We start from the raw sequence: 24,666 nt of genomic DNA, 5'->3' as shown, positions 1-24,666 counted from the left end.
CTGATATTACCTTGTATAGAACATTTCATAGGCTTATTGGTCTGAATTGGGATATTTTCTCTGGGGAGTCCACTTTAGGAATTAGGACTATTACTGTATCATTCCAGCCCTCTGGTATCACCTTGTTGTTTATAGCCTCCAGGACTTCCTTTACAATTGAATCCCCAAGAATACCCCAACATTTCTTAAAGAATAGTGCATGCAAGCCATCCGCCCCAGGTGCTTTTGTATCTCCAATGGAGAAGAGGGCCTTCTTTACATCCTCTGGTGTATAATCAGCTATCAGACCATTGTTCATCTGTTCAGTAACTTTAGGAATCACTCTAGATAATAAAACAGGGTCCGGCTCATCTACTTCAGTAGTAAACAAACCTGCAAAATAATCAGAGATAAGAGGGTTTAAGTATGATGTGCCCTCAATATGATTCCCATTATCATCAATGAGCTTTTTAATCCGATTTTCCTTCCTCCTAGCGGAAGCAGCATTATGAAAATAGTTTGTATTACGGTCACCATATTTCAACCAATCAACTCTACTCCTCTGAGCCCAGTGCTTCTCCTCCATTTCAAGGAGTTTTTCAATTTCATCCGCTAACTCCTTCTGGCGAGCTAGGTTCTCTGGGGACATCGACTGGCGCACTACATTTTCGAGCTCACGTTGTGTTTTCCTCATAGTGTTTTTATTTCTTTTCAGAACAGACATGTCCCATCTATGAAGATGATCATGAACTTTCGCCAGTTTTCCCGCCAATGGGAGATTCATATTTAGCGGATCACTTAAATTCCAAGCACCTTGCACAGTATCCATAAAGTTCTCCTCCTTTAATCACCGTGCTTCAAAACGCAAAACAGGAGCCCCCCCCCGAGTTTCCTCCACCATTGGTTCGTCAAAGCACATCAGAATCGGTCTATGATCCGATCTGTAGTAGTCTAGGTGATGAAGGCATGCGTCAGGGAATTTATCACTCCATGCCTCATTTGCCAGAGCCCGTTCTAGCCTCTCTCTAATGTTGCCACGCTGCCAAGTGAATTTATCTCCAGTATATCCCATGTCCATCAGATTACAGTCATCAATCGCATCTCTGAATGCTTGCATATAGTTAGTAGGTCTAGCTCTCCCTCCTTCTTTTTCAAACTGATATAGAATATCATTCAGGTCTCCCATCACTAACCATGGCATATCGGATATCAAGCTTAAATATCTTAACCTCTGCCACGTTAAGTGTTTATGTTCCCACCTCGGCTCGCCATACATTCCAGTAAACCGCCATATATTGTCATCCAACCCCAATCATCACGTCTATGAAGTTATCAGTTTTGTCTCTCACAGACAACACAACCTCTTTCTTCCAATAAATAATCAGACCCCCACTTCTCCCATCGCTAACAACCACTTCTTTGAAATCCATACGCAGTTGTCTCCTAAGCATCTCTGCTGGAAACAATTCAAGGTGAGTTTCCAACAGAAATACAATGTTGGGGCTCCGTCTACTCATAACGTCGAGGCGGCCCTAATTGCCGCAGCCTTTTTGAGGCCACGACAATTCCAACTTAACAGTTTCATTGCTCCCGGACAACCTCCATCCCGGAGGCCGCCGATAATGGGTTTGTTAGATCACCACTTTCACTTGAACCATCTCCCTTCCTTGTCCTCTTTGGCGGATGTACCTTGCCTGGGGTATTTTCCACATTTTGCACATCCATAGTAGGTCCATTATCAAATTTCCCAATTATGTCTGACACCTTGTTACCCGGACCAGATAACATCAATGTCCCTTCATTAGTGACAGATACATAAAAATTCAGTCGTTTCCTGGGGTTTAAACCCTCTCCCAAATTGGTTTCAACCAAGGCAGATTTTCCAGAATATCTCCCATGCTGCATTCTGTTCTCCCATCCTTCCTCTTCCTCTCCCCATGGACGGAGCACGTCCTGGAAAGCTACGACCACCTCCTCTTCCTCTACCCAGGCCTCTGCCTCCCACAGCTAGTATAAAGTCACCCCATGCAAACTTCGCTTCATCGTGAACTCCATCACCACACTCCTCATGCCAATGTCCAAGGTAGCCGCGGTTGTGGCAAAAAGTCGGCAGTTTTTCATATTGAACTTGATACCACTCCTTATGCTTATCTTTGGTCACCGATACAAATCTAGTAAGCTTCTTGTTCACATCAATTCTCACCTGAATCCTTACAAATTCACCCACATATCCAGCTGGCAATTTAATTTGGATTTCCCTCATCTCAGCCCGGGCATGGTTTGGTGCGAAACCGCTGAAACCATCAGCCCGCACCGCACCACACCGTATGACTGGTTTGTGCCGGTGTTTATTGGTTTACGTGTTCAAACCGTACTAGAGAATCTCCTGCTGGTTTGAGATGGGTTGGACCCAGATAAACTGGTCAAACCGTTCTAAAACAGCCACACAAATCCCGTGCCCCTGGAACGAGGGTGGGCAGTTGCCGCGGCGGCGCCGCCCGAGCAGTGGCGAGGCGTCGTGGAGGCCGCGCTACCGGGCACGCCGGCGGGCGCCGCGTGGGCGCACGTCGCCGCCTTCTTCTCCACGCACTGCTACCTTCGCGGCATCGACGTCTGCGAGCGCGTGCCGGACGGCGCCAGCAGCGAGGACGACGGCGGCGGCCACCAGCTGATGGGAGCCTACTGCCGAGAGATCAGTGGAGGCTGGCGGCGATGGCGCCTTCTCGGCGGCGGACGGCGGCCGTTCCTTCTCGGCGGCGGACGGCGGCCATTCCTTCTCGGCGGCGGACAGCGGAAGGTGGCCGTTCCTTCTCGGCGGCGGACGGCGGCCGTTCCTGGCCGTTCCTTCTCGCCGGTGGACGACGGCCAACAGCAGTGTGATGAGGAGGCAGGGCTTCCCGTGCCATGGGCCCTGGCTGCCGAGCGCCCGTTCTGTCTCTCTTTGAGCGCTGGAACGGTGCAAAACCGGTTACACCATCAAACCAGCCCGCACCGAACCAGCTAATCACCTCCTGTCTTGAACGTCTAAACCAGACCAAACCAAATAAAACTGTGGTAGACGGTTTGGTTTAAGGAACCGCCAGAAACCAGGTCAAACCGGGAATGCACAGGTTGACCCTCATCTCTCCCATGTTTTTACATATACCAAGGATAATAGGTTCCTTCAGCAACATATCTGGCAGTTTCAAAACCTGAGCCCAAACTGTAATTTTATCCAAGATCACCGATCTAGGGTTTGAAAATCCGTCGTATTCTTCTATCATCACCGCCTGGTTTCGGAATACCCAAGGGCCTTGATTCATCGCTTTATTCCAATCACCAAGACACGTAAATTGGATCGTAAACAAGTTGTCTTCAATCTTCCTCCACGTCACATCCTGAGCAGAGTTCCACGCCGATCGCATATCTGCAAACAACGCGCTAGGGCTGAAGCCGCGGTTCGTGTGAACCTTCGCAATGGCCAGCCACTTCGCCTTTCCTTCCGGCTCATTCACTTCATCCTCCCAGACGAACCCTGCGTCTTCTTCTTCCTCCAGATTGAGCCGCCCTAGCAGATCTTCCACAGAGCTTCGAGAACCCGACGGGGCCTCAGACGGAGCTTCCTTCCCAGGAGCAGCGTGTGGATCTGCTGTCCTAGAACCACCCGTCTCCCCGGCGGGATCCTTTGCCGATGCCATGCGTGATGGCAGAGAATTGCAGACTCTCGACGGGTCGCCGTCGGAGGATAGGAAACCTTAGATATTACGCTAGGGGAGTTAAATAGGATGTTATCAACGATGCTTTTATTGACCAAGAGCTCAATTTGGCTCTCGTACCTCGACGACTGCAGTAGAAATCCAGGAAGTATGTGAACGCTATCTCTAAAACATGGACTGAGATCCAGTGTCGTGCCCTACCTCCTTTTTTAGACGTTGGATAGAGAATCGACGGATGGATGAATATGAAAATGGGTTGCTATAGGGACATCTACAGTGATCATCCGTGCACAGTACGTGCTACAGTAGCTCCCCCAGCAGTGCTATAGTACTTAATCTTGTCTGTTCGTTTTCGATCCAATGACCAAGCAGGCAGGGCACGACACTGTTCATCCATGCCTTGCCTGTAGCGGGGCACTGGATCTCAGTCCCTAAAACATAGTAGAGTACGATGCACAAAGAGACCAACACATTTTGAGGGGGATATGTGTTTTTTTTCTGTGGGGCTGTTATTCAGTTTGTCTACAAGTACTAGGAAGAAAGATTGTGTAAACCATCAAACAGAAAGAAACTGCTTCTATGAATAATGCAAATGGGAAACAAGGATCCCTACAACAATGCTATACATCTATCTCATTTATTAATTGTCGCGCCAATCTTCGTTTGGAGTAATTAAGCCCCTGTTTGCCACTACGATGGTTGGATTTTCACATCGGTGCAGATTTCGAGGACACTTCCATTTTCGCTCACCACCCTTTCAATCTGACAATCATCATTTCTAAACATTTGTTGGCAATGTGGTAAATATTTTCTTCAGAGCAGCACTGTATCGGTTCAATTCAAATTGTGCAAGGCATTTCAAAAGAAAACTTGAGACAGACAGAGGATTTGAAAATGATTACCCAGTTGATCAACCAGAGCTCCCATAACACTAGCATCTGATAAACAGATACACCTGATTGACCTCAGCTCATATCAGCGTGAAACTAGCTGAAGAGCAGATGCAATGGCAACCGTGGTGATCTCTGTGAATTGTAATCTATCAAATTTGGTTTAATTCGGTCGGTGCAACGCATTTGAAAGCAAAAAAATATGACAGAAGATCACAATTCAATTGATCCAGCAGAGGCACTCACTGCTACAAGCACTAACTAGCATCTGAACCCCAATCTAAAACTAACTGAAGAGCAGATGCAATGGAGTTGAGCAAGCTGAATGGAATTAGTCAGGAGCAGATGGGGCAGAAGACTAGGCCGTTCTCGTTGCAGCCGCATGAGCATTTGTTGGCAATATGGTAATCTTTTTATTGTGAATGACAGTATATAGTATATTTAGTTCGGTTCAATTCAAATCTCTCGAGCCATTTCAAAAGAAAATTTGAGATGGACAGAAGATTTCAACATGTTTACCTACAACCAGAGTTCCCATCACACAAGCATATGAGAAACATTTTTGTTTTGTTTTGGAAATGGGTAGAAACAGATACACCTGACTGATCTCAGCTCAGATCATTGTGAAACTAGCTGAAGAGCGGATGCAATAGCAACCCTGGCGACCTCTTCTTTGGGAATGCCAATCTATCTGTTTCGGTTTAATTAGACCCGTGCCAAGCATTTGAAAGGAAACAGGTTATGATAGAAGCTGGTTTCTCCCAGTCTTGTAGAACATATCTTTTCAGCACCGCACACCTAAAAATACTTGCCAAACATTTGCTTTTCTGTAGTGTGCAACATTTGCAGAACATCATCCTTTCAGAACATTGGTTTGCAATGTGGCAAAATCTTTTTTTGGTGAATGACACTGTATCCAGTTTTGATCAGTTCAAACTGGGGAGACATTTCAAAAGAAAACTTCAGACAGACAGGACACGGAAGATTTTCAAATGATTACCCAATTGCTCCACCAGAGTTCCCATTACACAAGCATCTGAGAAACAGATACACTTGGCTGACCTTAGCTCGGATCAATCTGAAACTAGCTGAAGAGATTCGTGAATGATATTGATCCAATGCGGTTTATTCGACTCGTGCCAAGCATTTGAAAGGAAGAATTATGACAGAAGATCACAAGTCAATTGATCCAGCAGAGTCAATCGCTGGTACAAGAACTAGCTAGTATCTGAAACTAACTGAAGAGTCAGGAGCAGATTGGGCAAAGGACGAGGCCGTTCTCGTTGCACTCGCCGCAGCGCACGAGCACGCCCCTCTCCCTGCGCCCCTTGACGACCGCCCCAGCAGCCGCCGCCACGACGACCTTGCGGCTGCCGGAGCAGTCGAAGCAGGGCAAGAACCGCATCCCGCCGCAGCCGTCGCAGCACCGCCCCCCGGGGCGCGCGCGCGGGAGGCCGTCGAGCAGGGGCCCCAGCGCGCCCTCCTCGTCCATCCGCAGCACCTCCGCCGCGCCGCCCACGTGCCGGCCCCGCACGAAGAGGCGCGGGAGGGTGAGGGTGACGGGGAGCGGGAGCAGGGCGCGGAGCTCGGCCCGGAAGCCGCGGTCCATGGAGAGGTCGCGCTCCCGGAAGGCGACGCCGTGCGCGTGCAGCGCCGCGCGCGCCGCGTTGCAGGCCTCGAAGGTGTCGCGGAGGGCGCGGAGGGTGGTGGTGTAGAGCACCGCGCAGTGCGCGCCGCCCGGCGGGCAGCGGGGTTGTGGAGGGGGTGGGGTGGGGATGGGTGGGGGGCGTGGGGTGTTGCCGTCGATGGGGCGGAGCGGGAAGCGGATGCTGCGCGGGGGCTTGAAGTCGGGGTCTTTGGTGTATGGGCGGTGTGGGGAGGCGGCGGGCTTGGGTTTGGCCGGGGTGGTGGGGTCGTGGAGGCCCGCCATGAGCTCCCAGGAGTTGATGACCTCCGCCTCCGGCTGCTCGTCTTCCGGAGGCGCGTCGGCGGGTGGCTTGGGCTTGGACCTGGAGGGCGGGGGAGGCGGTGGCGGCGGCGGAGGAGTGGATTTGGGGGCGGAGGGGGTTGGGGTGTAGGTGAGGATGCCGTAGGTGGAGGAGGTGAGGGAGACGATGTGGGAGGAGGAGGAGGAGGCGGAGACGCCGATGATGCGGCGGTCGTCGTCCTCGAGGAACGTCGACGAGGCGCACCCCATTGACGGAGGATTCGATCAGGATTCGGAGCTGGGTGGCGGCGGTGGAAGGAAGAAGAAGGGGGGAGAGGGTTCGTGCCTCGAGGATTCAAAATTTCAACTTTGAGAGACTAAAGAGTGGGAGGAGCAATAATTAAGGACGGCGCGGCGGGCGGGACTGCACCTGCCTGCAGAAGAGTGCAGAGTCTCAATAAAGCCGACACCTACCTCGATAGGCCCGCGCCCGCGCATACAAGCTCTCAAAAGTCTTAACCTGGAATGGACTGACAAACAGGGTCTCAAAAAAAAAAGAATGGACTGACAAACATGGTGGTTTCTTTATGGGCTGCCAAGGCCGACCATTTCTTGGGCCAGGCCGTACCAATTTCTAACAATACTTTGTTGTGTTTAAGATTTTTTTTTTGCAAAACACTATAAATACATGTATCCACATCCTACCATATGAGCACCTCCGAGGAACTAAATCCAAGAAATTGATCTAGCGAGTCTTGAGATTGACTAAGTCACCACACGCGTCTCGCTATCAACAGAACATCGTTTCCAATTGAATAATATTCTATCTTTAATGAGACACCAAAGTGTTAAACCTAGAAGTGAGTTTTGGTCAATGACTCTCCAATGATGATGGGCTCCCGATTTGCCAATAGTACGATGATGAACCGGACATGCCAAGGAAGGGTGTGTCATTGGCCAAGTATGACATGCTCAAAAATATCAAGTTATCACCTATTGGAGCGGCAAATTCCGACGGCTTTTCAGAAAGAGCAAATTTCACAATACTATGATTATTGGAGCGTTGGTTCCACATAACCACTAGAATTGTTCGGTAAGATGTTCCAAAAAAAAAACCAGACCTCATGTTTTAGATTGACTGGCAACATTTCTTATCAGATATCGCACTTTCAAGTTTCCAAAAAATGTGAAATAAAATCGTGGATATGGGTTATGTTGTATCGTGTGCACATATACATTCTTGTTCCAAAATATGATCATATGTGACTTGTGAAAAAAAGAAAAGACCAAAGTGAATAGTGTTCCATAACTATTGACAAATCATTTATCTTTTTTGTGCAGACTAGACATTTTCAAATATTTTGATGAAACTTCGCACACGCATAATGCACAACATAATATATGTTCTAGATTTCTTTTCGCATTTTTTGAAAACTTGGAAGTGTAACATCCGAATATGGGGTGCGGGTGCAACTAGTTGCAAATGAGAGTTTCCCCTTACTCTTTCCCTACCTCCCTCTCCCTCTCCCTCTCCCTCTCCCTCTCTCCCTCTCTCTCTCTCTCTCTCTCACTTGTTGGAGATATGCCCAAGAGGCAATAATAAAAGTGGTTATTATATATCTTTATGTTTATGATAAATGTTTATATACCATGCTATAATTGTATTAACCGAAACATTGATACATGTGTGTTATGTAAACAAACAAATGAGTCCCTAGTAAGCCTCTTAACTAGCTTGTTGATTAATAGATGATTAGTTTCATAATCATGAACATTGGATGTTATTAATGACAAGGTTATATCATTATATGAATGATGTAATGGACACACCCAATTAAGCGTAGCATAAGATCACGTCATTAAGTTATTTGCTATAAGCTTTCGATACATAGTTACCTAGTCCTTATGACCATGAGATCATGTAAATCACTTATGCCGGAAAGGTACTTTGATTACATCAAACGCCACTGCGTAAATGGGTGGTTATAAAGGTGGGATTAAGTATCCGGAAAGTATGAGTTGAGGCATATGGATCAACAGTGGGATTTGTCCATCCCGATGACGGATAGATATACTCTGGGCCCTCTCGGTGGAATGTCGTCTAATGTCTTGCAAGCATATGAATAAGTTCATAAGAGACCACATACCACGGTACGAGTAAAGAGTACTTGTCAGGAGACGAGGTTGAACAAGGTATAGAGTGATACCGATGATCAAACCTCGAACAAGTAAAATATCGCGTGACAAAGGGAATTGGTATCGTATGTGAATGGTTCATTCGATCACTAAAGTCATCGTTGAATATGTGGGAGCTATTATGGATCTCCAGATCCCGCTATTAGTTATTGGTCGGAGTAAGTACTCAACCATGTCCGCATAGTTCGCGAACCGTAGGGTGACACACTTAAAGTTGGATGTTGAAATGGTAGAACTTGAATATGGAATGGAGTTCGAATATTTGTTCGGAGTCCCGGATGAGATCCCGGACATCACGAGGAGTTCCGGAATGGTCCGGAGAATAAGATTCATATATAGGATGTCATTTTATGTGATTTAAAATGATGCGGAAGGTTCTATGGAAGGTTCTAGAAGGTTCTAGAAAAGTCCGGAAGAAACCACCAAGGAAGGTGGAGTCCCGGAGGGACTCCACCTCCATGGCCGGCCAACCCTAGAGGGGGAGGAGTCCCAAGTGGACTCCCCCAAAGGGGGCTGGCCACCCCCTCCATGGAAGGTGGAACTCCCACCTCTAGTGGGAGTCCTAGCTTGGGTAGGTTTTCCTATCATAGGGTTCGGGTCTTATTCGGAGACTTGTAGTCCAACCCTTGGGGCTTCCACCTATATAATGAGGGACAAGGGGAGGGGGCCGGCCACCTCAAGACCACCACCTGGCCGCACCCCCCAAGTGGCCGGCCACCCCCTCCCAAACCCTAGCCGCCCCCTCTCCTCCATAGCTCCCGCGTGCTTTAGCGAAGCTCCGCCGGAGTTCTCCACCGCCACCGACACCACGCCGTCGTGCTGTCGGATTCAAGAGGAGCTACTACTTCCGCTGCCCGCTGGAACGGGAGGTGGACGTCGTCTTCATCAACAACCGAACGTGTGACCGAGTACGGAGGTGCTGCCCGTTTGTGGCGCCGTGATCAAGATCTTCTACGCGCTTTTGCAAGCGGCAAGTGATCGTCTACCGCAGCAACAAGAGCCTCATCTTGTAGGCTTTGGAATCTCTTCAAGGGTGAGACTCGATAATCCCCTCGTTGCTACCGTCTTCTAGATTGCATCTTGGCTTGGATTTCGTGTTCGCGGTAGGAAATTTTTTGTTTTCTATGCTACGTTATCCTACAGTGGTATCAGAGCCGTGTCTATGCATAGATGGTTGCACGAGTAGAACACAATGGTTTTGTGGGCGTTGATGCTTATGTTGTCTTTAGTTTGAGTACTTTGCATCTTTGTGGCATAGTGGGATGAAGCGGCTCGGGCTAACTTTACATGACCGCGTTCATGATATTTGCTCCACGCTCGACATGCAACTTGTATTGCATAAGTGGCTTTGCGGGTGTCTGTCTCTCCTACTATAGTGAAGATTCAATTTACTCTTCTATTGACAACACTAGTATCACCGTTGTGGTTCATGTTCGTAGGTAGATTGGATCTTACTCGAAAACCCTAAACCACGTAAAATATGCAAACCAAATTAGAGAACGTCTAACTTGTTTTTGCAGGGTTTGGTGATGTGATATGGCCATAATGTGATGATGACTATGTATGAGATGATCATTATTGTATTGTGGCAACCGGCAGGAGCCTTATGGTTGTCTTTAAATTTCATGTTGAGTAGTATTTCAAAGTAGTTGTAATAGTTGCTACATGGAGGACAATCATGAAGACAGCGCCATTGACCTTGGTGCTTCGCCGATGATGATGGAGATCATGCCCGTTGTTGATGGAGATCATGTCCGTGCTTTGGAGATGAAGATCAAAGGCGCAAAGACAAAAGGGCCATATCATATCACATATGAACTGCATGTGATGTTAATCCTTTTATGCATCTTATTTTGCTTAGATCGCGACGGTAGCATTATAAGATGATCCCTCTCACTAAAATATCAAGATAATAAAGTGTTCATCCTTAATAGCACCGTTGCCAAGATTTGTCGTTTCGAAGCATCTCGTGATGATCGGGTGTGATAGATTCAACAAGTGCATACAACGGGTGCAAGACAGTTTTGCACATGCGGATACTAAGGTGGCCTTGACGAGCCTAGCATGTACAGACATGGTCTCGGAACACGTGATACCGAAAGGTAGAGCATGAATCATATGATAGATATGATGAACACTTTGAGTGTTCGCCATTGAAGTTACATCTTGTCTCGTGATGATCGGACTTGGTGTGGTGGATTTGGTTCGTGTGATCACTAAGACAATGCGAGGGATATTGTTTTGAGTGGGAGTTCACCTAGTTTTTAATTATGTTGAATTAAAATTTGAACTCAATTTGTCATAAATATTAGTCTAAACTATTGCAAATATGTTGTAGATATGGCATCCTCAATCAATTTTAACCAGTTCCTAGAGAAAGAAAAGCTTAAGAGCAACGGTAGCAACTTCACCGACTGGTTCCGTCATGTGAGGATCTTCCTCAATGGCGGAAATCTGCAATATGTGCTTGATGCACCGCTAGGTGACCCTCCTGCAGAAACTGAAACCGATGAAGTAAAGAATGTTTACGCAACTCGGAAAACTCGGTACTCTCAAGTTCAGTGTGCCATCCTATGCAGTCTGGAAGCCGATCTTCAAAAACGTTTTGAGCACCACGATCCACATGAGTTAATCAATGAGTTGAAGACTATCTTTGAAACTCATGCGGCCGGGGAATGCTATGAAGCATCGAAACACTTCTTCAACTGCATGATGGAAGAAGGCAGCTCCGTTAGTGAGCACATGCTCGCCATGACCGGGCATGCGAAGAAACTCAGTGACTTGGGAATAGTGATTCCTAACAGACTGGGGATTAATCGTGTCCTTCAATCACTGCCACCCAGTTACAAGAACTTTGTGATGAATTACAATATGCAGAACATGAACAAAGAGTTACCTGAACTCTTCGCCATGCTAAAATCTGCTGAGATTGAAATTAAGAAAGAGCACCAAGTGTTGATGGTCAACAAGACCACCAGCTTCAAGAAACAGGGCAAGTCTAAAGGCAAGAACAAGAAGAGTGGCAAGAAAGCTGCCACGCCTCCTGTGAAACCTAAGACTGGCCCTAAGCCTGATGCTGAGTGCTATTACTGCAAGGAGAAGGGACACTGGAAGCGTAATTGCTCCAAGTATTTGGCGGATCTGAAGAGTGGCCTTGTCAAGAAGAAGAAAGAAGGTATATCTGATATACATGTTATAGATGTTTATCTTACAGGTTCTCGTACTAGTACCTGGGTATTTGATACTGGTTCGGTTGCTCATATTTGTAACTCGAAACAGGAACTAAAGAATAAACGAAGACTACTAAAGGATGAAGTGACCATGCGCGTTGGAAATGGATCCAAAGTCGATGTGATCGCTGTCGGCACACTTCCTCTACATCTACCTTCGGGATTAGTTTTAAGCCTCAATAATTGTTATTTTGTACCCGCGTTGAGCATGAACATTATATCTGGATCTTGTTTAATGCAAGACGGTTATTCATTCAAGTCTGAGAATAATGGTTGTTCTATTTTTATGAATAATATCTTTTATGGTCGAGCACCTGAAAAGAATGGCTTATTTCTGTTAGATCTCGATAGTAGTGATACACATATACATAACATTGATGCTAAGCGAATTAAATTGAATGATAATTCTACTTATATGTGGCACTGCTGCCTTGGTCATATTGGAGTGAAACGCATGAAGAAACTCCATACCGATGGATTACTTGAATCACTTGAATTTGAGTCACTTGATAGATGCGAAGCATGTCTAATGGGAAAAATGACTAAGACTCCATTCTCTGGTATTATGGAGCGAGCTACTGACTTATTGGAAATCATACATACCGATGTGTGCGGACCAATGAGTGTAGCATCGCGCGGTGGTTATCGTTATGTTCTAACCTTCAAAGATGATCTGAGTAGATATGGGTATATCTATTTCATGAAACATAAATCCGAAACTTTTGAGAAGTTTAAGGAATTCCAAAGTGAAGTAGAAAATCAACGTAACAAGAAGATTAAATTTCTACGATCTGATCGCGGAGGTGAATATCTGAGTTATGAGTTTGGCATGCATTTAAAGAAATGCGGAATACTTTCACAATTGACACCGCCGGGAACACCACAACGAAACGGTGTGTCCGAACGTCGTAATCGAACTCTCTTAGATATGGTTCGTTCTATGATGTCTCTTACTGATTTGCCGTTATCATTTTGGAGTTATGCATTAGAGATAGCCGCATTCACTTTAAATAGAGCACCATCAAAATCCGTTGAAACGACACCGTATGAATTATGGTTTAATAAGAAACCTAAGCTGTCGTTCCTGAAAGTTTGGGGTTGCGAAGCCTATGTAAAAAAGTTACAACCGGACAAGCTAGAACCCAAAGCGGAGAAATGTGTCTTCATAGGATACCCTAAGGAAACTATAGGGTACACTTTCTATCACAGATCCGAAGGCAAGATCTTTGTTGCTAAGAACGGAACCTTTCTAGAGAAAGAATTTCTCACTAAAGAAGTGACTGGAAGAAAAGTAGAACTCGATGAGATTGAAGAATCTCTGCTCATTGATCAGAGTAGCGCAGTACCGGAAGATGTTCCTGCGCCGCCTGCACCGGCAACAGAGGAAGCTAATGATAATGATCATGAAACTTCAAATGAGATAGCTACCGAACCTCGCAGATCGACAAGGGAACGTGCCACTCCAGATTGGTATGATCCTTGTCTAAATGTCATGATTGTGGATAACAATGATGAAGACCCTGCGACGTATGAAGAAGCGATGATGAGCCCAGATTCCAACAAATGGCAAGAAGCCATGAAATCCGAAATGGGATCCATGTATGATAACAAAGTATGGACTTTGGTAGACTTACCTGATAGCCGCAAGGCTGTCGAGAATAAATGGATCTTCAAGAGAAAAATAGATGCTGATGGTAATATTACTGTCTATAAAGCTCGACTTGTCGCAAAGGGTTTCCGACAAATTCAAGGTGTTGACTACGATGAGACTTTCTCACCTGTAGCGAAGCTAAAATCTGTGAGGATTTTGTTAGCAATAGCTGCATTTTTCGATTATGAGATTTGGCAGATGGATGTTGATACGTCTCCGACGTATCGATAATTTCTTGTGTTCCATGCCACATTATTGATGATATCTACATGTTTTATGCACACTTTATGTCATATTCGTACATTTTCTGGAACTAACCTATTAACAAGATGCCGAAGTGCCGATTCTTTGTTTTCTGCTGTTTTTGGTTTCGGAAATCCTAGTAAAGAAATATTCTCGGAATTGGACGAAATCAACGCCTGTGTTCCTATTTTGCCCTAAGCATCCGTAACACACGAGAACCGCCAGAGAGGGGGCACAGGCCACCAAACCCTAGGCCGGCGCGGCCAAGGGGGGCCCGCGCCCCCTATAGTGTGGGCCCCCGTAAGTCCACCGACCTTGCCCTTCCGCCTATTTAAAGCCTCCGTCGCGAAAACCCCGATACGTTCGACGAAACCCACGTAAACCTTCCAGAGCCGCCGCCATCGCGAAGCCAAGATCCGGGGACAGAGTCTCTGTTTCCGGCACGCCGGGACGGGGAAGTGCCCCCGGAAGGCTTCTCCATCGACACCGCTGCCATCTCCACCGCCATCTTTATCACCGCTGCTGTCTCCCATGAGGAGGGAGTAGTTCTCCATCGAGGCTCGGGGCTGTACCGGTAGCTATGTGGTTAATCTCTCTCCTATGTACTTCAATACAATGATCTCATGAGCTGCTTTACATGATTGAGATCCATATGATGAGCTTTGTATCGCTACTAGTTGTGTGCTACTCATGTGATGTTATTAAAGTAGTCTATTCCTCCTGCATGGTGTAAAGGTGACTAGTGTGTGCACCATGTGATTCTTGTCGTAGGCTATGATCATGATCTCTTGTAGATTGTGGAGTTAATTATCATTATGATAGTATTGATGTGATCTATTCCTCCTTCATAGTGTAATGTGGACAGTGTGTGCACTATGTTAGTTCTTGGTTTATTTTGCAATGATCTATTATGCTCTAAGGTTATTTAAATATGAACATTGAATTGTGGAGCTTGTTAACTCCGGCATTGAGGGTTCGTGTAATCCTACGCAATGTGTTCATCATCCAACGAAAGAGTGTATGTAGCACATATGAGAAAGAGTTATTTATTATGTGATCAATGTTGAGAGTGTCCACTAGTGAAAGTATGATCCCTAGGCCTTGTTCCTAAATACTGCTATCGCTGCTTGTTTACTGTTTTACTGTGTTACTACTGCTGCAATACTACCACCATCAACTACACGCCAGCAAGCACTTTTCTGGTGCCGTTGCTACCACTTATTCATACCACCTGTATTTCACTATCTCTTCGCCGAACTAGTGCACCTATTTGGTGTGTTGGGGACACAAGAGACTTCTTGCTTTGTGGTTGCAGGGTTGCATGAGAGGGATATCTTTGACCTCTTCCTCCCTGAGTTCGATAAACCTTGGGTGATCCACTTAAGGGAAAACTTGCTGCTGTTCTACAAACCTCTGCTCTTGGAGGCCCAACACTGTCTACAGGAAAAGGAGGGGGCGTAGACATCAGATGTCAAAACGGCGTTCCTTAATGGAGACATTGAGGAAGAGTTGTATATGGTACAACCCAAAGGTTTTGTCGATCCTAAAAATGCTGACAAAGTATGCAAGCTTCAGCGTTCAATCTATGGACTAAAGCAAGCATCGAGAAGTTGGAACCGACGCTTTGATAAGGTGATCAAAGACTTCGGGTTTATACAGTGTCATGGAGAGGCCTGTATTTACAAGAAAGTGAGTGGGAGCTCTGTAGCATTCCTGATATTATATGTAGATGACATATTATTGATTGGGAATGATATAGAACTATTAAGCAGTGTAAAGGGTTATTTGAATAATAGTTTTTCAATGAAAGACCTTGGTGAAGCATCGTATATATTAGGCATCAAGATTTATAGAGATAGATCAAGACGTCTAATAGGGCTATCACAGAGTACATACCTGGACAAGATTCTAAAGAAGTTTAGAATGGACGAAAGTAAGAAAGGATTCTTACCTATGTTACCAGGCAAGGTCTTGAGTAAGACTCAAGGTCCGGCTACGGCAGAAGAAAGAGAAAGGATGAGTCAGATCCCCTATGCCTCGGCAGTAGGCTCTATCATGTATGCCATGCTATGTACAAGACCGGATATAGCACATGCCGTTAGTTTGACTAGCAGATATCAAAGTGATCCAGGAATGGAACAACTGGACAGCCGGTCAAGAATATCCTGAAGTACTTGAAAAGAACTAAGGATATGTTTCTTTGTTATGGAGGTGACCAAGAGCTCGTTGTAACAAGTTACACCGATGCAAGTTGGAACACCGATCCCGATGACTCTAAGTCACGGTCACGGGTACGTGTTTATATTGAATGGTGCTGCAGTGGCTGGGCAAGCTCAAGCGATGCACGGTGGCGAAATCCTCAACAGAATCGGAGTACATAGCGGCTTCAGAGGCTTCATCAGAAGCGGTATGGATGAAGAGGTTCATTGTAGAGCTCGGTGTGGTTCCTAGTGCATTGGACCCACTAGTCATCTACTGTGACAACATGGGTGCCATCGCCAATGCACAAGAACCAAGGTCACACAAGAGGCTGAATCATATCAAGGCTGCGTTATCATTCGATTCGCGAGTACATCGAAGATGGAGAAGTAAAGATTTGCAAAGTACACACCGATCCGAATATAGCAGATCCGTTGACTAAAGCTCTCCCTAGGGCAAAGCATGACCAACACCGTAATGCCATGGGTGTTAGGTACCTTACAATGTAATCTAGATTATTGACTCTAGTGCAAGTGGGAGACTGTTGGAGATATGCCCAAGAGGCAATAATAAAAGTGGTTATTATATATCTTTATGTTTATGATAAATGTTTATATACCATGCTATAATTGTATTAACCGAAACATTGATACATGTGTGTTATGTAAACAAACAAATGAGTCCCTAGTAAGCCTCTTAACTAGCTTGTTGATTAATAGATGATTAGTTTCATAATCATGAACATTGGATGTTATTAATGACAAGGTTATATCATTATATGAATGATGTAATGGACACACCCAATTAAGCGTAGCATAAGATCACGTCATTAAGTTATTTGCTATAAGCTTTCGATACATAGTTACCTAGTCCTTATGACCATGAGATCGTGTAAATCACTTATGCGGAAAGGTACTTTGATTACATCAAACGCCACCGCGTAAATGGGTGGTTATAAAGGTGGGATTAAGTATCCGGAAAGTATGAGTTGAGGCATATGGATCAACAAAGTGGGATTTGTCCATCCCGATGACGGATAGATATACTCTGGCCCTCTCGGTGGAATGTCGTCTAATGTCTTGCAAGCATATGAATAAGTTCATAAGAGACCACATACCACGGCATTTGTAAAGAGTACTTGTCAGAGACGAGGTTGAACAAGGTATAGAGTGATACCGATGATCAAACCTCGGACAAGTAAAATATCGCGTGACAAAGGGAATTGGTATCGTATGTGAATGGTTCATTCGATCACTAAAGTCATCGTTGAATATGTGGGAGCTATTATGGATCTCCAGATCCCGCTATTAGTTATTGGTCGGAGTAAGTACTCAACCATGTCCGCATAGTTCGCGAACCGTAGGGTGACACACTTAAAGTTGGATGTTGAAATGGTAGAACTTGAATATGGAATGGAGTTCGAATATTTGTTCGGAGTCCCGGATGAGATCCCGGACATCACGAGGAGTTCCGGAATGGTCCGGAGAATAAGATTCATATATAGGATGTCATTTTATGTGATTTAAAATGATGCGGAAGGTTTTATGGAAGGTTCTAGAAGGTTCTAGAAAAGTCCGGAAGAAACCACCACGGAAGGTGGAGTCCCGGAGGGACTCCACCTCCATGGCCGGCCAACCCTAGAGGGGGAGGAGTCCCAAGTGGACTCCCCCAAAGGGGGCCGGCCACCCCCTCCATGGAAGGTGGAACTCCCACCTCTAGTGGGAGTCCTAGCTTGGGTAGGTTTTCCTATCATATGGAAGGTTTTGGGTTCGGGTCTTATTCGGAGACTTGTAGTCCAACCCTTGGGGCTTCCACCTATATAATGAGGGACAAGGGGAGGGGGCCGGCCACCTCAAGACCACCACCTGGCCGCACCCCCCAAGTGGCCGGCCACCCCCTCCCAAACCCTAGCCGCCCCCTCTCCTCCATAGCTCCCGCGTGCTTTAGCGAAGCTCCGCCGGAGTTCTCCACCGCCACCGACACCACGCCGTCGTGCTGTCGGATTCAAGAGGAGCTACTACTTCCGCTGCCCGCTGGAACGGGAGGTGGACGTCGTCTTCATCAACAACCGAACGTGTGACCGAGTACGGAGGTGCTGCCCGTTCGTGGCGCCGTGATCAAGATCTTCTACGCGCTTTTGCAAGCGGCAAGTGATCGTCTACCGCAGCAACAAGAGCCTCATCTTGTAGGCTTTGGAATCTCTTCAAGGGTGAGACTCGATAATCCCCTCGTTGCTACCGTCTTCTAGATTGCATCTTGGCTTGGATTTCGTGTTCGCGGTAGGAAATTTTTTGTTTTCTATGCTACGTTATCCCACCTCTCTCTCCGTACCCCTAGTGAGAAAATCCCAAATTGAAGAATCAAGATCGAGGCCGAACCCAAGATGCCAAGAGATTGCATTTCTTTGGTTTTGTGTATGGGTGGATCATATCACATCGATTGTAATCTAACGCTTCGGTCTTTCTTGCTAGCACTCGTAGCAACGATGGTGTTAAAATGGGTATTGGTCAAGGATTGCCCCATTTCAATCTCAACGGCTCCCTATCGTGTTTGCGATAATACGATGATGAACATGCGGTTTGACTACTTGTCATGCAAGGGTTTGTCAGCACCACTAGCCACCGCACCACACGTTCAAAGATATCGGGTTATCATTTATCACATATTAGAGAAGGGGATTTCATTGTATTTAAAAATATTTCAAGGATAGCCTACGCCAAATTGTTTGGGAAATGGCTTTGATGTTGGTTCGGTTTTGTATTGTTTTCTCCCTCGAGTGTTGGAGGTTGATATGCCAAAGCCAACATCACATAACCTTGATGTAATTTTACATCTGGTGTGGTGTTCGGAATATTTTGAAAAGATGTTCGAATTGATCTAATGCATTTAATTCATCTATAAGTCTGGCCTTTTGATAAAAATAATACAAAAATACTTATGGTCAATTTTATTTTTTTATTATAGATTGCATTTCCTAAAATGCATTCATCTACTTTGGTCTAAGAAAAATACATAAATACATAGGGAAGAAAAATAAGACATGCTATTAGCATGATGATGCCAATGCCTCTCTATTAGAAGGGGTCAACCTCCAAGTCGGTGAATACAGAGGCATCGACATTAGCGGCAAGCTTGATTGACGTAATACAACATGCTAATAGGAGGCGTATATAAAATGGAAAGTGAAGAAAAATAAGGCATAAGTCTTGATAGATCATGCGAAAATACAATAGCTATCGAATACCAAACCTTTTGGATTGAGGGCGAGTAGAAAGCAAATACTTTTTTTCAAATTGAGAAGTATCAGCGCCTAATTTCATTGACAATGATACTGATAGCACAGAGTATGAGTTCACAACCACTCCAAAAGAATGATACCTTTTGGATTGAGGGTGAGGAGAAAGCAAATCCCTATAAGAATTGAAGTTGACAACCATATTTCAAGTGGACGTGCAACAAAGAAACCCATCCATTTTAGATGGAAGTATGTATATCTACCCTAGGAAGTGAAGATGTGCGAGTTCACACGTAAGGTTCCGTAAAAATAAAGGTTCACAAGTAAGGAAGTTCCTACCGAAGAGCTTGATTAGAGAGTATGGAATGCAACATTAGACATCCATTCATTTCATTAGGAAGCATGCCTATTTGTCTAGGAAAGTTAAGATCATAGATTAAAATTGGGGCGGAGAAAGTAAGCACTTGCAGTTATTGAGAGCAACATCCTCAGGCAGCATTGCTTAGTTCATCGTAACCACTATTTAATTAGATGGTTGTGTAATAGAGGCTAAACCTTGCTTTTTCAATAGGATTAGTATGGATCTCCCCAACGTCCAAGCGGGACTCCAAAACCCAAACCCGACACTCGTTGGACGCAGATGGAGGAGCAAAAAGTGATAAATCGGGACTCCAAGTCCCAATCCTAGGCCTCGCTCATCCCTCGCTACGTAGGAGTAGTACAAATCCTGGTCATCGCTAAAACTATGTTGCCAACCTATCTTGCCTTTCGATCAAGCATCCTACTGAGAAATCCGATTTATCTTGTGATCATCAAATGTGTTGGATAAGTTGATCAAACGAATCCGTGTGGGACTATTTATTTTTTGTCTTTTTGAAAAGGAGGTTGATACTCTAGCCTATGCATTGAAAAGATACATACAAATTTTATTTATATTTGGGTTTTTATCACTCTTGCCACTATGATCGGCTCGAATCTCAGCTTTGCCATTTGACCAAGTGAAACCTCATATTTGCCACTACTCCGTTACAAGAGTTCGCAGTTTTGCCACTCCATCATCTGCACCGTTAGCCTAGAATATTTTTTTTATTCCATGTTCTCCATTCCTTAATCTTTAGTTTATATCTCATTAATTGTTTGGACCTACATGGCATCCCCTTCAACAAATGCAAAGCAGGGTTCACCACGCTATGGTGTCTCCGGCAGCCCGCAAAATGTCTGTCTCCGGTGGTTTTTTCCCTCCACCCACCTATGTGGAACAACAATAGTGAGAAGGCCGACTCTATCCACAGAGAGATGGGCCAATTGAAGCATTACACCAGAAGATTATATATTCAGTTTGAAGAAGCAACACATAGCTCATTAGTTGTTGCAAGTGCTTTCTCGAGAATTTTCTTGCAAGACTCCCTAGAATTGCAACTTATCATAATTTGTATCGTGTTGTTGGTCAGCAGACAACAGCTTAAGAGTAGCACTAGATATTGTGGTAGCATTATCATTTGCTGACTTTGACGCCTCAAATTCAGACTAGCTCAATTCATGCATACAACAAAACTTGTTATTAGACCAAGTGATGGAATTTGTAGAGACATGCCTTTGTAGAAAGAAAATTTCCCAGCTATTTGTTGGTGATTATAAACATTGATTGTCTGCACCATTGGCATATAAAATGCGTTTCTTACTGCCTCCACTCCTCAAATGGCAAAACTGAATAATAGACTAACGGTGAAGATGACGGAATGACAAAACCGAGAAGTGTGAGCAATGATAAGATTGAGGTTTCGATCGATCAAATGGTAAAACTGAGATTCAGGTTGAACATAGTGGTATGAATGATAAAACCCATCATTTATATTGTATTCAATTAACTTGTGGGAAGAGCATAGGTTAACCATGCATGCTTACATTAATATACTTCGGTGAACCTTCCATAGAGAAAAGAAGTCTGTAACTTAGAAAACAGATAGAAGACGACATGATTAAGGTCCTTTAAGTAAGTACAGTTGGATCATGATTATTTCCGGATGAAGATCACATTGCTTTTAGCTGTACCAATAAACATTGTTTCTTAGCTGTAACAAGACAAAGAATTAATCTGTAAAGAAATTAAACCATGGAGCAGCAAAGATAAGAGGGGGGAAAAGCAATAACAAGACGAGAACTAATAACCCCCAGCTCAAGACCTTACATTAAGAACAGAAGAGGTGGCTTTAAATTAGAGCACAGCTACAGGACATCATGATTAAAGTTTCTGGGTACTACTACAGTTGATCACAGCTAATCTAGTCATTAAAAGACTTTAATTTGGTACAGTTGGATCATTTCGTGATGAGACTGCTCATAGTGGGAGTAACTTAGGTAGTAACATCACACATTTCAAGGTGTTTTGGTGACATGGCATAGCAATAAATGAAGAAAGAGAGGGAGGTGGTAACTAGCTATGTTACCATAACATCACACACCCCAAGATAAAATGAGTCTACAAACTAATAAATGAGGCTTTGCATGATACCATCTCTAAGTTACTTTCCACTATGAAGGTAGTAACTTTTGTGGAAAGTATCATGCATAAGTTACTAGTCCATGTTACTACCTTCATAGTGGAAAGTAACTTAGAGATGGTATCATGCAAAGCCTCATTTATTAGTTTGTAGACTCATTTTATCTTGGGGTGTGTGATGTTATGGTAACATAGCTAGTTACCACCTCCCTCTCTTTCTTCATTTATTGCTATGCCATGTCACCAAAACATCTTGAAATGTGTGATGTTACTACCTAAGTTACTCCCACTATGAGCAGTCTTATGTTACTCCCCACTATGAGCAGCCTGAGGATCACATTGTTTCAACCTTGTTTCAAACTGTATTGCTGTACATCCATCTATTCATGAAGAAAACCAATCAAACCATGGATAAAGATGGATCAAATCAAGTAAAGATAGTATGAAAAATAAATAGCTAGACAATAATTAGACACTCCAAACTCAAGTGACCTTACATAAAGAACAGAAGAGGTGGCTCTAGTTACAGCTAATTTCGGCCTGATTATGTTTTCCGAGTACAGTCAGATCACAGCTGATTTCGGTCTTACAAGGCATTAAGTTAGTACAGTTGGATCATTTTTTGAAGAGGATCACACTGTTTCCAACTGTATTACTGTACAGCTATCTGTTATTCAAGAGAATTGATCAAACCATGGATAAGATGGACGATGAAGTAAAGTTTATAGAAGAACAAAAGAGCAAACACTAGACAAGAATGAATAACTCCAAGCTCAAGTATTTACTTACATTAGTTGTTCGTTTACATTAATCAATCAGGCTAATATCAGTGCCAATTTTTACACACATATACAAGCACCGGCTCTTATTCCTCAATCGCCATCACCGCAATGGCAATTCCGCAGCTAGGACCCAAGAAGAACAATTCGTTCTCTTCCATGAGCTGCTAATCCGATCCCCAAATCATCGGACTGAATTAGAACACAGAAATCAAGAACACCAAGAAACCGAAATGCGCCTCTCTGACGACGAATCTAACCACCTACCATCCTTCAAATTAGCAGCGCGAATCGAGCGGGGGGCGATTAAGAAGAGCAATTAGGGCAGCGCACCAATCCGTTCTCGTTGCAGTCGCCGCAGCGGATGACGCGGTCCTCCTCCTCGTCGAAGACCTTGCGGCTGCCGGCGCAGGCGGGGCAGGGGGCGAAGCGGACGCCGCCGCAGGCGTCGCAGACGAAGGCCGGGTCCTGGCCGGCGGCGCCCTCGAGGAGGCGCCGGAGCTGGCCGGACTCGTGCAGCTGGCGGACCTCGTCGGCGCCGCCGACGAGGCGGCCGCCGATGAAGAGCTGCGGGAGCGAGAAGGCGCGGCCCCGCGCGTCGAGCAGGCCCTGCAGCTCGCGCCGCAGCGCGGCGTCCATGGACACGTCGCGCTCGTCGACGGCGACGCGGGACCCGCGCAGGATGGCGCGCGCGGCGGAGCAGTCGGCGAAGGTGCGCCGCACCCCGCGCAGCGACGTCGTGTAGAGCACCACCGCCTGCGGCCGCGCGCGGGGCTCGTCGGCGAGCTGCGGGCGGCGCCACTTGGGCATCAGCCGGTGGCCCTGGTGGTGGTGGTACGTCAGCGACCGCGCGAACTGGCGCGGCTGCTGCTGCTGCTTCTTGCCGCCGTCCGTCCCGCCGGCCGCGCCGCAGCCGACCTCCATCTCTTCTCGGTTCTTAGCCCTCACCGGCGCCGGTGGCGACGACGTGCAGCCGTGTCGGGGTAGGTTCTTGTTGGCTATGGCGGTTACCTTGGCTTGGGTTGAGGCGACGGAGGGGGAAAGGGAGAAAGAAAGAGTCTTGCGAAAGCGAGCAATGGAATTAGCTGGGAAGCAAAAGGTGGAGGTGGGGTTTAGTCGTGGCGTATATATATTTCCTTCTCTCGGTGGAAGTTCAGTTGCTTTTTGTTTGCTTCTTCTTTCTGCTGATTTTTCTTTGAGTAAAATACATGGTTAGTACTCAAACTTGTCAGCCTGATTCAGATAGATCATCGTACTTAAAGAATACCAATTTACGGTACCTAAAGACGAGCGACAGTTCATGTACGGTCACTGGTGCTGGGAACTGGACGTATTCGTCGTTGTGGCACTCATGGGGCCCGCTTGTCGGTCCGTCAGTTGTGTTACGTTTTACAGAAAACACCCGACTCGTCCAACTATCTAGCAAAACAGCGTATTGTCTCCTTCCCCCACCTGACCTGACCCGAGTACCCGACCGCGACCCAAAACTGGGGCTGCCGCCACCGGAGCATGCCGGCGCGCGTCCTCCCTCCTCCCCACGCTGCCGCTTCTCTCGATTCCCATCCCGCATCTGTTCCACTCGGCCAAGAGCTCTCATGTACCACCCGTTCATATCCGTTGTTGGCAACAACTCAGTTCGGCCCGGGTCGGCGCGTCGGAGAAGAAGGCGTTATCCACCGCTGCAAGCAGTTGAGAAGCACTCGATCTACGCTCAGACTCCATTGACACGTCGTGCTCGTACGCGGCCGCACTGAAGCTGCGCTAGGCACAACTCGTTGGGAGGAGCAGAGGCGGCCATGCCGGCAGAGCAGGGGACGTGTTGACGCCGCCGGGCCCCGTGATGATTTGTTGCAGAGCAGGGGTCGTGTTGACCGCATCTGTCTCCTCTATCCTCTTTCCGCTCCAGGTCTCACTCCGCGAGCAGCCAGCCCACGCTGCCGCCGTTTCGGCCATATCCGCGTCTAGCTGACCACCGGTACTTCTCCGACGCGTCGAGCAGCGGATCCCCGTTGAAGGAATCGGGCTGGGTAGCTTCCAGCCGTCGGAATCCGGCCGTGCGGCGCCGCGGTCGATTCACGTCCATCCCGGAGCTACTCGGCCTCATGTCGCCCTGGTTCACCGCATCTGCCAAGCGCGGCGTGG

The 24,666-nt window shown here is 46.1% G+C and overlaps 2 protein-coding genes across 2 annotated transcripts; both read right to left on the bottom strand.

Moving 5' to 3' along the window:
* Positions 1-5,549: 5,549 nt before the first annotated feature.
* On the bottom strand, positions 5,550-6,909 carry LOC127331761 (uncharacterized protein At3g28850-like). Its single transcript, XM_051357948.2, has one exon. The coding sequence runs from the start codon at positions 6,759-6,761 to the stop codon at positions 5,811-5,813; it is 951 nt and encodes a 316-aa protein (XP_051213908.1). The 5' UTR covers positions 6,762-6,909; the 3' UTR covers positions 5,550-5,810.
* Positions 6,910-22,488: 15,579 nt separating this feature from the next.
* On the bottom strand, positions 22,489-23,635 carry LOC127331760 (uncharacterized protein At5g39865). The gene has a single exon (XM_051357947.2). The coding sequence runs from the start codon at positions 23,446-23,448 to the stop codon at positions 22,831-22,833; it is 618 nt and encodes a 205-aa protein (XP_051213907.1). The 5' UTR covers positions 23,449-23,635; the 3' UTR covers positions 22,489-22,830.
* Positions 23,636-24,666: the final 1,031 nt, after the last annotated feature.

Source organism: Lolium perenne, chromosome 2 (genome assembly GCF_019359855.2).
Source record: "Lolium perenne isolate Kyuss_39 chromosome 2, Kyuss_2.0, whole genome shotgun sequence".
Lineage (NCBI taxonomy): Eukaryota > Viridiplantae > Streptophyta > Magnoliopsida > Poales > Poaceae > Lolium > Lolium perenne.
The sequence above is the reverse complement of the archived record's forward strand: the minus strand, read 5'-3'. Positions and strand labels throughout refer to the sequence as shown.

Coding starts and splice junctions, on each gene's coding strand:
- LOC127331760 (XM_051357947.2), bottom strand. CDS start 23,448: ATGGAGGTCGGCTGCGGCGCGGCCGGCGGGACGGACGGCGGCAAGAAG.
- LOC127331761 (XM_051357948.2), bottom strand. CDS start 6,761: ATGGGGTGCGCCTCGTCGACGTTCCTCGAGGACGACGACCGCCGCATC.